This window comes from Podarcis erhardii (assembly GCF_964252035.2).
Source record: "Podarcis erhardii genome assembly, chromosome: 13".
Taxonomy (NCBI): Eukaryota; Metazoa; Chordata; class Lepidosauria; order Squamata; family Lacertidae; genus Podarcis; species Podarcis erhardii.
The window spans coordinates 24,591,268-24,607,546 of NC_138502.1; the positions used below are offsets into that span (position 1 = coordinate 24,591,268).

Here is a 16,279-nt window from a genome sequence, read left to right on the forward strand (position 1 = left end):
CACGGACTTTTTTGTGGTATCCAGGATGGCATCTTTCAGTGCACATAGAAGGAGGCAATGTCTAATCATAAATGCAAGGTAACACAGTTTAATTTAATTCATCTGAAGTTATTTATTTTGACTGGTTTTTGTTGTATTTTAATTTCAGTGATGCTTGTAAGTGTGAAAAAAATTCAGTGATATTAGTAATAGTTTTTACAATGTTTTTACAAATCTCCTACTTGGAGACTTTGGATTTAAAAAACAAATAAAAATAAAAGAAGATATCTGCTTCTGAGCACTGGCATTGCTAACATGTTGTTTGGATTGGGGTAAATGTTTGAGGGTTTGGTGCCATTAAAACAGGGGTCAGCAAACTTTCAGCAGGGGGGTGGTCCACTGTCCCTAAGACCTTATGGTGGGCCAGACTATATTTTGGAAAAAAAATATGAACAAATTCCTATGCCCCACAAATAACCCAGAGTTGCATTTTAAATAAAAGGACACATTCTACTCATGTAAAAACACACTAATTCTCAGACCGTTCGCGGGCCAGATTTAGAAGGTGATTGGGCCGGATCCGGCCCCCGGCCCTTAGTTTACCTACCCATGCATTAAAAGCTTGCCATGCCATGCCATTAAAAGCATTCAAACTATTTCTTTTCAAAAAAAATTTTTACCACTATCACTTACATATCATCTTTAGAATATTTTATATGTCTATATTACATTTCTTTGAGAAGCATTTTTGAGAATTTCTAAGTTTGAGATCATTTTACATTATTACTGTAATTCTCCTCATATTTTATCCTTGCCTGAGTTCCGTTTCAACTTTCAATGACCCATATTTTTACAATAACTTATTTCCAATATGTCACAGTTGGAGAAACTCCAGCTATGCGGGCAATTTATTAGAATTCTCCAGAATTAAACAATTCCTTATTTCCCTTATTAGTACAATAGATTTTAACAAAACAAAAATTAAAGACCCAGAAGCCACTGAATTATGCTCACAGAGGTCTCTTGGACAAAAAACATGTAAACAACTTTTAACATACAGTCATAGCTACTTAGCATAGATTGGAAAAGAAGAAGCAAGACTGAAGGTAATTAAATGTGGAGTACCAACCTGGTTGAATTTGTTGGGCCATGTAATAGTATGTTCCTCAATGTTAACTGGCTGGTCTGAGGAAACCTGGGAATTTATCCTACCAACTTTCACTTTCCTGAAAGTGTTATTTGGGAAAGTAACCATGTTAACAATGTCATATCCCATTGACAATTCCATGTTTTCATTTAAAAATATCTCCTCCCCAGAACTGTTGTTGAAATGGACTTTCCTCAAATGCGAATGGAGCTAAATAGAGAGACAAAACCTCTGGATTTAGAAAAGAGAGCAATGTTTTACAAGCATGTTTCTGGTGCAACAGTTTGATACAATGCTATCCTTATGTCAGTGGTTTTCAACCAGTGTGCCATGGCACCCTGGGCTGCCTTGAATGATGGTCAGGCATGTCATGGGCAACCATGGCTTCCATCCCTCTTTCCTCTCTCCTCTGATGCCGTCTCTGAAAGGCTTTCACAACTGTTTGTTGCAGCAGCCCTGGCTACAAGCTCCCAAGGTGAATGGCGCCTCTGGGGCTGGCCAGGGGGTGCTTCCCAGGCCCTTGTGGGACAGTGTGAGGAGGCACCTCTCTTTGGGGTGGGGGAAGGCAGCAGTGGCTGCCCAGAGGACTCCTAAGGAGAGGGGAGAGAAGAGGAGGTTGAGGGAACACATTCCAAGGGAGGGTGTTTGAAAAGGGGTGAGGGGCTGTCTGCTCTGCAGGCAAGGGGTGACATAACTGGGATCCTGAGTCCCACAGGCATGCCACAGAAAGAATGTAGATACTCAAGGGAGCCATGGACCTAAATATGTTGAAAACCTCTGACTTACATTGGCATTTTTGTGTCCCTGGAAGAAATCCATGCTATGTGTATGTATTAGCATTGGAAGGCCCTAATTACTTAATTACTGGGGTGCCTTCCTAGATTTCTAACATTACTCTCTTTTTCAATGCTACAGGTACTCACCACTTTGCAGTGAAAGAAAGAAAAAATAATATGCTATGGTGGAAGTATTTTAAGAGCAAAAAGTTCCAACATATAGCACAATAAAAACAAAGCTAATCTAAATAAAAACAATTAAAAAGGGAAACAAAAAATAGAAAGAAGAGGGGGGGAAAATACAAAGACCTGTTTTAGAGGTAGATCTTAACCCTTGTTTCTCACAAAAGGGGACAGATCCTCCCAGCTCTCACCTGGGAACTTTCTTTTCTTTTCCCAACCTCCCAGCCTTTGAGTCTTTTGTGTAAAATGGGTGACTAAAATTAGCTGCCACTAATCAGATACAAATCAATGATAAAGGAGGATCACATCATATTAATCAAATGTTTGCTTGCTTGCTTCATTTCATAGATAACTGAATAAGATGCTGCACATCTTCTTGAATTGATTACATGCACCAAGATTTCCATGGCACCAGTGATTTTCATATGACAAAGTTCTCCAACAACATTTGAAGGGCAAATGTTTGGCAAAGGCTGATGTAAAGGGTCAGCATTCAGTCTTAGAGGACCATAGAACTGTGACAAAGCCTGATTATTATTCAATGGAATGTGAAGGTAGAAATATTCAGTAATAACTTATAACAAGATAAACAAAAGCAGAGATTATTTTACAATGGCAGATCATGGATGATAGTGTTGAGTATAAATCCAATCAAATTCTTATTATAGGGAATCTCTGAACCACTTAATAATAATCTATGCTTCTATCAGTACTTTCTTTCAGGGTTCCATTCAACCTAAAGCAAATTATAGCCAACTGTCCATACTAGCTAATTGTAACCAATCTTAACTAATAATTTATGTTGAGTGTCCAATCTTCCTCACAATGTTGCAGGATAAAGTAGAACGATGTTTCCACAAAATTGTTTTTCACATTTTAATATTTAGTTAGAGATCTGCAAATAATATATTTTCATGTAGAAATATATGCTCTGCTTAAAATCATTTTTCACTGAAAGGAAGCTTCAATGAAATATATGCCAGGTTTCTTACAAAGCCACTTTGACCAGTAAAGGGTTTATCAGTGTTTCCATAATACTATTATTAAAATTCCACTGTTTTGACACAATCAGATTCTCAAATGGCTAAAAAATAACTCACAGTTAAAGTAGTGCCACTAAATAGAAAACATTACCTCCCAAGGTTCTACTGTCTGAAGGTCCAATCTTGCTGTTCGTCTCACCAATGGCTTTCTGGAGGAGTAAATATCATGTAAAGCATGTGCCAAGGCATAGATTCCATTATAGATAGTGTAGCTCTCACCAGACATATCCAACTCAAACATTGTCTCTGGAAGACTTCCTAGCATTTCATCCCCAGTACAGTTTTTGATATTTATTTCCCTCATAACAGAATTTGTGATGGAACACTGAAACATAGAATTCCAGACTACCTGGATAAAAGCATCATTCTGGTGCTGGTAAGGATTAAAGGTCTGGAGAAAGTTCCGGAATCCTGGCACCTCATTTCCATGCATTACCATGGACAAAGAACCATGGAATAATTTGAAATTCCAGTTTGTATGAAGAAAAGGTGAGGTCAAATCGAAGTGGGCTGAAATGACCCAGACATACTCTAATGGCCTCTTCTTGAATGGTTCATGTATAGTCAATATGAACTGTAAAGGTTGCATAAGAGACGTTTTCCCATATGCAATAATTACATTGGCTTTAGTCATACTAAGAGCTGTCAGGGTATCATTTTCATAAAACATCTGGTTTGTAGTTTTATTCACCCTCTCAATGAAAAGACCAGGCGCTATTTTTGTAAAAGCAACACAAATCCCATTCCTACTAAATAGTGATTTCAAATTTCCCAAGACCTCAGGTGTAAAATTGTCATAGGAAACAATGAGTCCAACCCATGTCCATCTGAAATATCTGATCAAATGCACTATTCCTTCATACTGAGAAGCTTCAGCGGGGACCATTTGGTAGAAAAAAGGGAACCGAGTTGCATCCCTTAGCGCTGGGTCAACTGAGCTATAACTGAGCTGTTGAGAAAGAACATAAGGTGCGAAAAAGACTTTAAAACCTGGTTGCAGTTTAATTTTGTCACATAAAAGTAGGCACAGGTGAACTGGACTCTACCTTCAAAGAATTCTGAAGTCTTCCCTGGGCCCAGTCAGAGGAAAATAGAAGAATCCTAATAAAATAAATAACTAAGAAGTCACTGCTAACCACTTTTCTGTTCAGTCTCTTCCCATCACTGCTTAGCTGGTAATTTCTTCCAGCAGTTGTGAGAGGGGGGCAAACAATGTTATGTTTGCAGAGAGATAAAATAAAATTGAGAAATGCAGGTCAGTTACTAACATTTATTTGGCCCAAGATCCACATTGACCATCAGCCATCTCTTTGCAACAGGAATGCAAACTTGGCCCTGCAACCATTGGCACCTGGGGCTATGGGTGCCATGCAGCATGCATGGGCCTGGCACCTAAATTTGTAAGTGCCCAGCCCCTTCATGGGGAATTTTGTGGGTGCTTGGGCATCCATGACCCCAAGGAGTTGGCACCTATAGTCTGCAAGGTGGGGGAGGGGACAAGAGGGTGGGAGGAAACCTGGTGGTTTAGAAAGGGGCCCAGGGCCTGACCCTGTTGCATTATTATTATTATTATTATTATTTTGTCTTTTGTGTTAGCACCATTATTTATTTGTTAATTTCCTATTCCACATTCCATTTGTATACCAGACAGAACATGTTTGGGCTTTCCTGCACATCAATACAAATCCCATGTAAAGAATTTGCTGATGAACTCATTTAGTGGTTTACTTTAATCATCGCATTATTATGTACTGTAAAGTACATTTAGTAATTTACCACCCTAATGACCATTTTGTTTGTTTGTCATGCCGTGTTTTATGATTTACGTGTATATAATTTTGTAACAAGAAATTAAAAGCATTTTAAAATTAAAATAAATAAATTAGAAAACAATCAGTATTATATATTAATCAACAGTCATAATATTCTTTCTAAACCTTCCAATTTCCAGTTTCTATGCATATGTACTCCATAGTTTCTACCAATATGCCCAGTGTCTCGATCACTTATGCACACAGAGCTATTTCCATCAAAATTATTATTATTATTTCTTTCTTTTGGGGTCCCCCTCTTTCATTTGGTATTCTTGTGCAAACATGTGTGAGCGGGTGGAAAGAGAGAGGAAGTGAAATCACACCTTCATGTCTCCTTCTGTAAAGCATCTGTTGATCTATTGCAAGAGATGTCTATCATATAAGAAGTCAAGTAGTGAGTCCTGTCCTAAAAACAGCAAGACTCTGAAAAAGTGTGCAAAGGTACTTCATCTGGAAGACTCCATTTAGTGTGCTTATCTCCCTGATGTGAGCTCTTCCAATCAAATGTTTGACAGATTCAACAAGAGGTTGTTTCTTCCATAATGAATTGGTGAAGAACATGGTTCTGCATATCCTTACCTGTGGCAGCTTATAGAGGCCTAAAATAGCAGCTATCTGCATATGAGCATCAGAGGATAGCCCAGCAACAACTGCTGACATTTTATATTGCTTTCCACACCTGAAATTAGGAAATCTTTCTTTTTGAGATGATGGCCGGGTGAGGATGACATCATAGTTCATTTTTTCATCTAAGAAATTATCATAGATGTGGTACCCAATGGTAATATTTGGCAAGAGTTTTGGATTATTGTTGATCTCATTGACAGCAAAATTGATGGCGAAGGCATGCTGGAAGTTCTTCAACATCGGCCTAAAATGAGAGTCATTGACTTAGATTTTTTTGATACATCTTTTAGCTGCTTCATTTGCATTCTCAAGACTCGCATAGGAAACATGATTCAAACCCACAAGAAAACAGAAAGCAAAAGCATAAAAATAAAATTTTAGAGTTCATCAGAATAACTCACTATTGGCTGATTTCTGGGGAGCCAGAATAGAAAGATTTTTCTCTTATGTTGCCTGGTAGTCACACATACACGAAATGGCCAGTTAAAGGCTTTACATAACTTCCAGAGAAAGAGAATTGCTCGGTTAAGGGGCATCCATAGAAACATGGCTTTGCTGTTTAAATATGATATTTGAAATACGCGTGCGCGCGCGCACACACACACACACACACACACAGCGAGAGAGAGAGAGAGAGAGAGAACTTCCCTCTGGAAGTTCTGGTGAACATGTAAAATAGTCTAATAGGCACCATTCACTTCATATGACTCCACACTGGCATATGCTACAGTTGCCATGAAAGTTATTGCTGTGGTACTGAGTAGAGCTAATAAATTGTTCTCACCACCAAGTTACTTAGCCCTGATATTAAGGTATCAAACTTGGAATTTGCCCTACATTCAAATAAAATAACAGACTTACTGAAACACCCTGTTCTTGAAATTTATGGGTATAACTGTGAAGTTCTCATGTATATTAACAAGGGCATGCAATGATAAAAGTCCACCAATGACATGGTCACCAGGCTTATAATAATCAAACTGAGAACTATCTCTTTCTCCTCTGCGGCATCCCTTCGCGTTCTTGCTGATGGCTTGAGGCAGCATCAGAAGCAACAGAATAAAGAACAACATTATGGATCATTGTAAAAAGAGACAGTGGGAATTATACTGAACAGTATCTATGCGCTTATTCTATCCTGAGTATCTAGTCTGAGATTACATAACCTCACATTCAAAGGCTATGTAAGGACATGCAACTTTTATGTTCCCCCTTTATTTTATTCATAATGTCAATAATTTTGAAAGTTATATCTGTAAATCCTTTGGGGCTTCAGCACACGCTGAATTACAGTACTTCTGATAATTACAGAGAAGCTAGGCACCTTTCAAAAGCTGCAGAATTAAACTGCAACCCAAACATACATGCTTTACCTTAAAATAACGTTATTTTATAGTATGTTGTAGTAGAAGATATCCTACTTGTCTGGTCAAAATACCAATTCAAGGTGGCTACAATATCATAAAAATAAGATAATACACGGGATTTTTTTAAAAAAATAATTATTTGAAAAACAAACAAACAGAAATACCGGAGTAAAAAAATTAAAGGAACTGTTTTCTTTTCTTTCTTTCTTTTAAAAAAGCTCACAATTTATAAAACAGTTATAACTTTCCCTCACAAGATTCTTCATACTCAGAGGAATTTGCCTGACTGCATTACTAGCAAAGTCAATTTATTTTGACATAAGTTTTCATCAGATGCATGAAGTCATATTCTCAGTCAGCAGGGTACAGTGTACTCATATTTGGGGGTGGGCAGTAAAGGGGGATTCACAGAAGAACCCTATGAAGGAGGGGGTATTATGGCCATTCTGCGAAAGGGCAGTTGAGAAAGTGTGACCTGTCTGATTTCACCTAGTGACAGAAAAATGTTATTAACCAGGAACCGAATTTTGCAGTCACTACATGGAATTGTATGATGCTGAAGGCAACAATCCAGAGGCCCTGTCATGAAATAAGGATTGCAGTTAGCTGTGTCACATCCAGTGCAGATGTTATGCTAGGCATACCCTTGTCAGACACACTTTTGGCACTGGTGTAAATATGGCCTACCTGAACTTTGCTCCTCCAAAGAAATGGGGAACTTATCCAATCAGTGTTCCTATTTGCATAGAAGAGCCTCACACATCTATTTGTATACATGTGCAGGGCCCTGACACCAAATGTGTGATGGCGATGGACACAGGTCATGTATGGATATGGACGGGCATAGCCAAAAGACAGAAACCTCACATATTGAAAGAGCGTAAGACCTAATATACCCCATGCCATGCAACTGACTTAAGAATCAAAATATCAGTGCTTGGACAGACTAATGCTGCCTCCTCTGAACTGCAGCGATTTCCTCCTCTCCTGTCAGTCACCCCACCCTTTATCCCATACTGTTCAGGAAATCTGACCCCCCCCCCGCATGCATTGTTCTATGCCAGCCACGAGAAGAAGGAGGCGCCACCGCCACCCTAAAGGCCTGGCTCGGGTGCAGCTTGCCTTGCCTCCCTGTGGCCCTAGCCTCAATGAGTGTCCACAGAATCAGATGACCTTTGCCTTAATTTAATATTCCCATCCTTATTGGTGAGCAAGCAAATTTCCAAATGTCTTTTTTAATAAAGGGTTTTTTTTATTCCTACACATGTTTCAGGCATTAAGATATGCACCTTTATGGACCTGAAGGAAGCCTCTGAATAAGTGTAGAGGCACTGTGGGTTAAACCACAGAGCCTAGGGCTTGCTGATCAGAAGGTCGGCGGTTCGAATCCCCATGACAAGGTGAGCTCCCGTTGCTCTGTCCCAGCTCCTGCCAACCTAGCAGTTCAAAAGCACGTCAAAGTGCAAGTAGATAAATAGGTACCGCTCTGGCAGGAAGGTAAACAGCATTTCCGTGCACTGCTCTGGTTCACCAGAAGCTGCTTAGTCATGTTGGCCACATGACCCAGAAGCTGTACGCCGGCTCCCTCAGCCAATAAAGCAAGATGAGTGCCGCAACGCCAGAGTCATCCGCGACTGGACCTAATGGTCAGGGGTCCCTTTACCTTTACTTTACCTTTCTAGGTTAGTATGATGTGTCACCGTTTATTAAAGCCTGAACGGAATAAACATGTGCAGACATTCTTAATATTAGTGTATTTTTCATATCTGATTCTATCTATACAACTTTTTTTTTAAATGAATTTTTATTAAGATTTTAAAGGTTACAAAAGAAAAATAAAACAATCGAAGAAAAGAAAAAAACGAAAAAAACAGTACATATAAAAAGAAAAAAAAGAAAAAACATCATCAAAAAACAGGAAAAAGAAATAAAAAACAAGTCAAACCTTTAACTCACTCACTTACATTCACTTATTTCCTTAACTTCCTCCTGCCTCCCATTTTTGTATTCTAATTCAATTAGATATTCCAGCAAATCCTTCCAGCTTTGTTTTTATCCTAATAATTTAACTTAGCATACTATAATTCCCCTCTTTGTATTCTAATTCATATAAATATTTCAACAAATCCTTCATCTTGTTTTTATCCTTATATCTTATCTTAATATACTAGGTTAGAAATGTCCACCATTCACCAATACACTGTTGTGGCAAAATTGTGTTCTCTAGGGACTGGAGTTTCATTATGGTGTTTAATATTAAGTCAAACTATTGGACTGCCTAGTCCAACACATTCCATCCTGGATTGGACTTGCGATACAAGCAGATGTGTCCTATTATTGCAAAACCATAATAAGGACACAACTGCATAAACAGTTCTGTCGTTTATCAGGACAGGCAAGGGATGGCCTTGGCTCCCCAGGGGAACAACGAAAACACATCAGAACTTTATCTTATGTGCTGACCACAAAATACGCACAAGACCAATGTCCGGGGGAAATGCCAAAAGTGTGTTCCTGGAGATTATGACGTCTTCCCAGATAAGAGTAGGAAGAGGAAGATCCTTTTATGGTCAGGAGTGCAGGAAGGAAGATCCTTTTATGGTTGAGAGTACCAGGGCAGGAACATATGTGATGTCAACCTGCGTACGTAGGCCGACATGGTTGGGCTCCTAGGGGAGGAGTGAGAGGGTGCCTGGAGGATATATAAACTGCATGAAACCTGTTATTTCTTTGGACTTGCTGGGGACTAATCACGCAAGTGCCTTCTGCTATCCGGAGAGCAGAATAAACTCTTTCTTTGAACCAACCTCGGTGTCATTTTGACTTCCTTCCTCCTGTCCCGGAGCAACGCAGACTCAATCGGTGAACTCCAATAAGGCTACAATATGTCCTGATTTCTACCCTCACCCCTCCTAAACACCTTTCAGTTGGCCTAATTTTGTAGTCAATTTTAGTTTCTGGACTTTTAAAGGGCAGCATGCACAGTGGGAATTATCATAGTCCAGTCTGGATGAATTTTTTCTATGTAAGGGTGTAAATTTGGGTGATAATTGTGAACACACTGTTGTTGTTGTTGTTGTTTAGTCATTTAGTCATGACCCCATGGACCAGAGCATGCCAGGCACTCCTGTCTTTCACTGCCTCCCGCAGTTTGGTCAAACTCATGTTCGTAGCTTCAAGAACACTGTTCAACCATCTCACCCTCTGTCGTTCCCTTCTCCTTGTGCCCACAATATTTACCAACATCAGAGTCTTTTCCAGGGACTCTTCTCTTCTCATGAGGTGGCCAAAGTATTGGAGCCTCAACTTCAGGATCATCCTTCCAGTGAGAACTCAGGGCTGATTTCCTTAAGAATGGATAGGTTTGATCTTCTTGCAGACCATAGGACTCTCAAGAGTCTCCTCCAGCACCAGAATTCAAAAACATCAATTCTTCAGTGATCAACCTTCTTTATGGTCCAGATTCCATACATCACTACTGGGAAAACCAAGCTTTAACTATACGGACCTTTGTCAGCAAGGTGATGTCTCTGCTTTTTAAGTTGCTGTCTAGGTTTGTCATTGCTTTTCTCCCAAGAAGCAGGTGTCTTTTAATTTTGTGACTGCTGTCACCAACTGCAGTGATCATGGAGCCCAAGAAAGTAAAATCTCTCACCGCCTCCATTTCTTCCCCTTCTATTTGCCAGGAGGTGATGGGACCAGTGGCCATGATCTTAGTTTTTTTGATGTTGAGCATCAGACCATCTTTTGCACTCTCCTCTTTCACCCTCATTAAGAGGTTCTTTAATTCCTCCTCACTTTTCACTAGTGAACACACTAGGGAAAAAATATATTGGGTGTGTGCCAACTATGATCACATATACAACAAATTTTCAAGTGTAACATACATTATGCATCTCTCTAATTATTTCAGTGCTATCACATGAACTGATTTTTTTTTTAATTCAGTGTTTTTTCTCTTGTATGCAGAGGGGCACCCATGAAGGACTCTACAAATTCCTATGCCTTTCATGCAGTCAGTTTCTAGGAATAGAATAGTGCGATTTCCCTAAGTTATTTTGTGAAATTGTTTTTCCCAAAGAAGTTGCTCTTTGTGTTTACTTCTGGCCTTAGAAAAATAATAAACATTTTGGGGGCAAAAATGCAACCAAGTAACCCAGCACTGGACACCAAAATAGAGAAGATCTCCACAGCCACCATGTATTTCCCCTTGGTGCTCAGATAGGTTGGAATGAAGGATATCCAAACACTGCAAAACACCAGCATGCTAAAAGTAATAAACTTGGCTTCATTGAAACTATCAGGCAGCTTTCTGGCTAAGAAGGCCACTGTGAAGCTGATACTGGCTTGAAAGCCCATGTAGCCCAGGACCATGTAAAACATAGCCTCTGAGCCTTCATTACATTGCACTACAATCAGCCCAGACTGTGAGACCATGTCAAGATCTGGGAAAGGGGGAGATGTGAATAGCCAGATGGCACAGATGACAGCTTGAATAAGAGAGCAAAAAAGGATAATGCAGTTGGATAGTCTCTTGCCTACCCATTTCCTCATCTTGCTTCCAGGACTTCTGGCCATAAATGCTACAACCACAGTGGTTGTTTTGGCCAATACACAAGAAAGTGCAAGTGAAAAGATGTTTCCAAAAGCAGCTTGTCGAAAAAGGCAGGTTGTTATTCTGGGTCGTCCAATGAACAGCAAGGAGCAAATGAAACAAAGCAAAAGGGAGATTAGCAGAAGGTAGGTAAGGCTCCGGTTGTTGGCTTTGACAACTGGTGTCTTCTGGTGTTTAATGAAGGTTGCAAGCACCAGGACTGTGAGGAGAGCAAAAGTAAGTCCAGTGGAAGCCAACCCTTTCCCTAAAGGTTCATCATAGGCTAGAAAAGTTGTAACCTTAGGGATACATTTGTTTTGTTTCTTGTTTGGATGTTCAGCTTCTTGGCATATTCCACACTGATATGCATCTGTAAAAAAACCACATAAATTTCCTGTATGGCAGAGCTTTTCAGCATGCAGCCTACATCATGCAACACAGCACATCAGTCAATAATCTACAAAAGCTAGATAATCCCTATTCTGATGTCTGATATTGTTCTGGGAAGTGGGGCAAATTTGCAGCTGGCACTGAAGCCCCCACTGTTATGTGGTTTGCTGGTGTGCAAACAGACATAGTGTGTACAGCACACCAACACACTGAAAGGAGCATTATTTAAGCCCATCCAGCCTCCTTTTTTCTTGTTTGGCACCCTCCCACCCTTTTCTGCATTGTGGTTGCTGTAGTCACTTTGGAGCTGAGTAGGAATTTTTGGCTGGCTTGTCTAGATTTGTGAGAAAGTCCCTCCCCCCTCCTTTTCCATACTGTAGGATTGGAATAGGAGATTGTTAGGTGAGCTGCCTTAATACTTGGCTAGTCATGCTGATTGGTTGATTTGACTATATTGTTCAATTGGCTGATATTTAATTTGGCATTTCAGTTTCATGTGTTTAAATAGGTGAATCTGGTCACTTTGGCAGAAACGTGGGGAAAGGAACTTCATAGGGCAGGTTGATGACACACTTTGACATAGGTGCAAAATCTTAGGGGCCAAGGGGGCTTGAGCCCTCTCCCCCATAAAATATTTGAGGGGCAAGTTGATGGGCATCACCATTCAAATTGTATGCATGCACCATGTCATATGATTGATTATGTGGGGCAGGACTTACCTGCCCCCCCCCAATATTTTATTCAAGTTGGCACCCCTTCACTTAGGCTACCTTGTGGGTGGGTGGTCCCTCTCAAAGCTGCACCTGAAGGATGCACAGCCTGGGAACAGGATAGGGACTGTCGTTGATGCCAAATTTCCTCATTCAGACAGTTGTAAGGCTTGAAGGGTGGTGATGATATAAGACTTCCTCTACTCACATTCAGTGTGTGGCTCAGGTAAGCGGTCAGTGGATAGGCTTGCATGGTTTTGTCACCTTTACAGCCACGGGATTTCTTAGTCTGAGCCAGTTCCCTCCCCTATAGTTTTTTTCTGTAGGATTTGTATGTAACGTTTAATAAATAGATCCTTTTTCATCCTAGCTGTATGTGCCTATTTATTTCAGCCTTAGGCCAAAAATATTTTATCATTGTGTTCTGACTGATCTGAAAATATAATATAGAGGTTAAGCATCTAGTAATATACAGCTCATGTCTGGTTGGTTTTGTGTGGTGGAATGCTAACTTTTTAACCCCACCACCACACACACACATTGTCAACATAACTACACATTATCTTATCCAATGCGGCCAATTGATCTGAATGAAAAATTCAGGCATATAATATAGGCTGTCTATTAAAAACAATTAACATTTGAAATACTATAGTTTGGATAGCGCCTCTGAAATTACCTACCTGTCTGTTGTGAAATGGTCCCCTCTGGGCACTGAGAACAATAATAGCAGCAAGATGGTTCACTCTCATGAACTTTTTTGTGGTATCCAAGGGGGCATCTTTCAGTGCACATGGAAGGAGGCAATGCCTAACCATAAAAAGAAGAAAATACAGTTCAGTGAATTTCAGTTTATAAATTCATTTCTCTGTATTTTAGCCTGAAGTTGTATATTTAACCTCATTTTAAAAAGACAATGACAAAGTGATCACACTCCAGTGTTTAAAATAAAATAACTAGGTATAAAACTTGGGCAGAAAACCTTGTCCCACTCACATGCAATGTCAAAGTACTATGAGTAATCTAACTGGTCCACCATTGAGATATTTATGTATCATTTTAAAGTGAAGTTATCAGGTTGATTCAGTTGATCCAAATAACAGAGGCAGTTTAGGTTTATTTATTTTTTCTACATAGGTCAATTTGGTATGTGCCAAAATCAAGTTCTTCGTCACTAAAGCCTTTAGTTATTAGAGGTAAGGGAATAAGCTCTTTCATGGCAAATAGAGAGGATTTTTTAAAACAAACAAACAAACAAACAAACAAACAAACAAACAAACAAACAACCCCCAAACCCTCATGTCTTGAGAAACAATGGAACTCATTCATTTCATTTTCTAGATTGAATCCCACAGATTTTGGGAAACTATGAAAAATGACAAATTATTAAAATCTGAATTACCCACCTGGTTGAAGATGTTGGGCCATATAATGGCATCTTTCTTAATGGTAATTTTTTCATTAGAAGAAGACTGGAAATCTACCCTTCCAACTCTTACTCGGATGAAAGATTTATTTGGAAAAGTAACCAAGTTAACAATATCATATGATCCAGTAGACAATTCCATGTTTTCATTAAAGAATACCTCCTCCCCAGCACTGTTGTTGAAATGAATTTTTCTCAAAAATGCCTGGAGCTAGATGGGAAAACCAAATCTCAGGATTTATAAATATTTGTTGTTAGTTACATATTAATGCCATTCAACACACACACACACACACAGAGAGAGAGAGAGAGAGAGAGAGAGAGATCAGTTTCATAACAAAATTTCACTATCATAACAGTAGATAGTTTCCCCCCCTACTGCTATCAGAAACTGGAGTATTTGTTGCTTAGCACTTAGCTTAATAACTTTGCAAGGAAGCTGAATATTGTTTTTGTTGAAACATTGTATTGCTAAATTGTTGCACTCCTATTTTACTCCTGTGGTTTTTGTTTGTTTGTTTAGCAAATTTATCATTATAATGAACTGTATATTAATTAAATTGTAATATTGTGTACAACCCACCAGAGCAGGTTTTAGGGTGCCATGTTGCAGGGGGTGCAACAACAATGCTCTAGAACAGAGTTTGAGAGGTAGGGGGTGTCACTGGATTTTAACATCACACAGGGTGCCACTGAAATTTGAGAGCCCAAAGTCTGCCACTGAACCCACCCTCGACAGTTTGATAGAGGGCAGGCTATAAGCACAAATACACACACAAAAACTAAAAAAAGAAAAAAAGAAATTGTTAAGAACAAAACCCTCGCACCACATTACAGTGTGCCTATAGCCTCACCATTAGCTATATAAATATTTGTTATCATTTGTTGATTTTAAGAATGGATTTATTTTATGAATTATTTTTATCTTATTTGAGGTTGCTGTAAAGTGGCCTGTGACCTATGCAAGGGCATTATATTAATCATCTAAATAAATAATTACAAATTTAAAAGCAAGTATGGTATCAACTCTGCAGAGCAAAACAGATTACAGTGGTAGCTCAACTTACAAATGCCTCAGGTTACAAATGCTTCAGGTTACAAACTCTGCTAACCTGCAAGAGTTACCTCAAGTTGAGAACTTTGCTCCAGGATGGGAATGAAAATTGTGTGCCAGGGGTGCAGCGGCAGCAAGAAGCCCCATTAGTGAAAGCACGCCTCTAGTTAAGAACAGTTTCAGGTTAAGAACAGACCTCTGGAATGAATTAAGTTTGTAACTAGAGGTACCACTGTATGTACCTCCAAGAGAAGCCAACACTTTAACAGATTATTGACCAAAGGTTGAGTAAGGTGTCACCAGAAGATCATACAAGTAGAGGTGTTGGATAAGCAGATGAATCTACTTTGATACTAGAAGGCCCACATCTTGGGTGGAACAACAATCCACCAACAGTCTTAGTTGTCTACCTTCTCTTTAATTGTACTTAAGTAAAAAAAAAAAAAAAGCATCTCCTTCTGATTTCAGTGATAGCTACTATATGATTACTACACTGAGATTTCCACACTACCATTTGGCAGCTAAAGCAACTGAAGTTATAAATCAGGAATGAGGAACCTTTGGCCCTCCAGTTCTTGTTTGACTACTGTTCTCATCACCCCTGAGAGAGGATGGGAAAGAAATTCAATTTTATTTGCATTTCAATGAGAAACTAACCCAATTCATTCTTCTTGAACTAATCACAGACACATCTATGTCCTTAAAACTGTCAGTTTTCTGAATACTGTGGTGTAGTTCTCCACCCAAACAATGTGCACAAAATGCACACATTGGGGAAAATGTGTATAAAATTCAAATAGTATTGAGAATAACATACAAAAATGCAGTACTTTAGAAGAAATCTTTCTTTCTTTCTTTCTTTCTTTCTTTCTTTCTTTCTTTCTTTCTTTCTTTGCATATTAGGTAAAACTACAAACAAAAATGTGTTTGTTAGGAAATAATCACACTAGATAAGAGGGCTTAACAAATTGTTGCAGACATGCAGGCACTGACTGGAAAAATGAGAAATGGGGAGAAAGTGAAATTGATAGATTTGTCCATCTCAAGCTCCAGCATCAAGGTATCTGGAGCTGATGGAAGAGAGTTCAACAGCAACTGGAGGTTCATAGATTCCTTATCCTGCACTGGGCTCCTCCTTTGAGAGAAGAAAGGGTGATATATAAATTTAA

At 39.2% G+C, this 16,279-nt stretch overlaps 1 protein-coding gene across 1 annotated transcript; it reads right to left on the reverse strand.

Moving 5' to 3' along the window:
* Positions 1–10,511: 10,511 nt before the first annotated feature.
* On the reverse strand, positions 10,512–14,298 carry LOC309327465 (vomeronasal type-2 receptor 26-like). The gene is made up of 3 exons (XM_081836764.1): positions 14,037–14,298; positions 13,314–13,440; positions 10,512–11,900 (listed from the first exon to the last, which is right to left on the reverse strand). The coding sequence occupies exons 1-3, from the start codon at positions 14,196–14,198 to the stop codon at positions 10,990–10,992; spliced, it is 1,200 nt and encodes a 399-aa protein (XP_081692890.1). The 5' UTR covers positions 14,199–14,298; the 3' UTR covers positions 10,512–10,989.
* Between the last annotated feature and the right edge of the window lie 1,981 nt (positions 14,299–16,279).

Bases quoted from the DNA above. Each gene is read 5' to 3' on its own strand.
- LOC309327465 (XM_081836764.1), bottom strand. From the start codon at position 14,198: ATGGAATTGTCTACTGGATCATATGATATTGTTAACTTGGTTACTTTT. The intron at 13,441-14,036 runs GTGGGTAATTCA...TTTTATGGTTAG, and splicing joins GGCCCAACATCTTCAACCAG to GCATTGCCTCCTTCCATGTG. The intron at 11,901-13,313 runs GTAGGTAATTTC...GTTTTTTTACAG, and splicing joins GACCATTTCACAACAGACAG to ATGCATATCAGTGTGGAATA.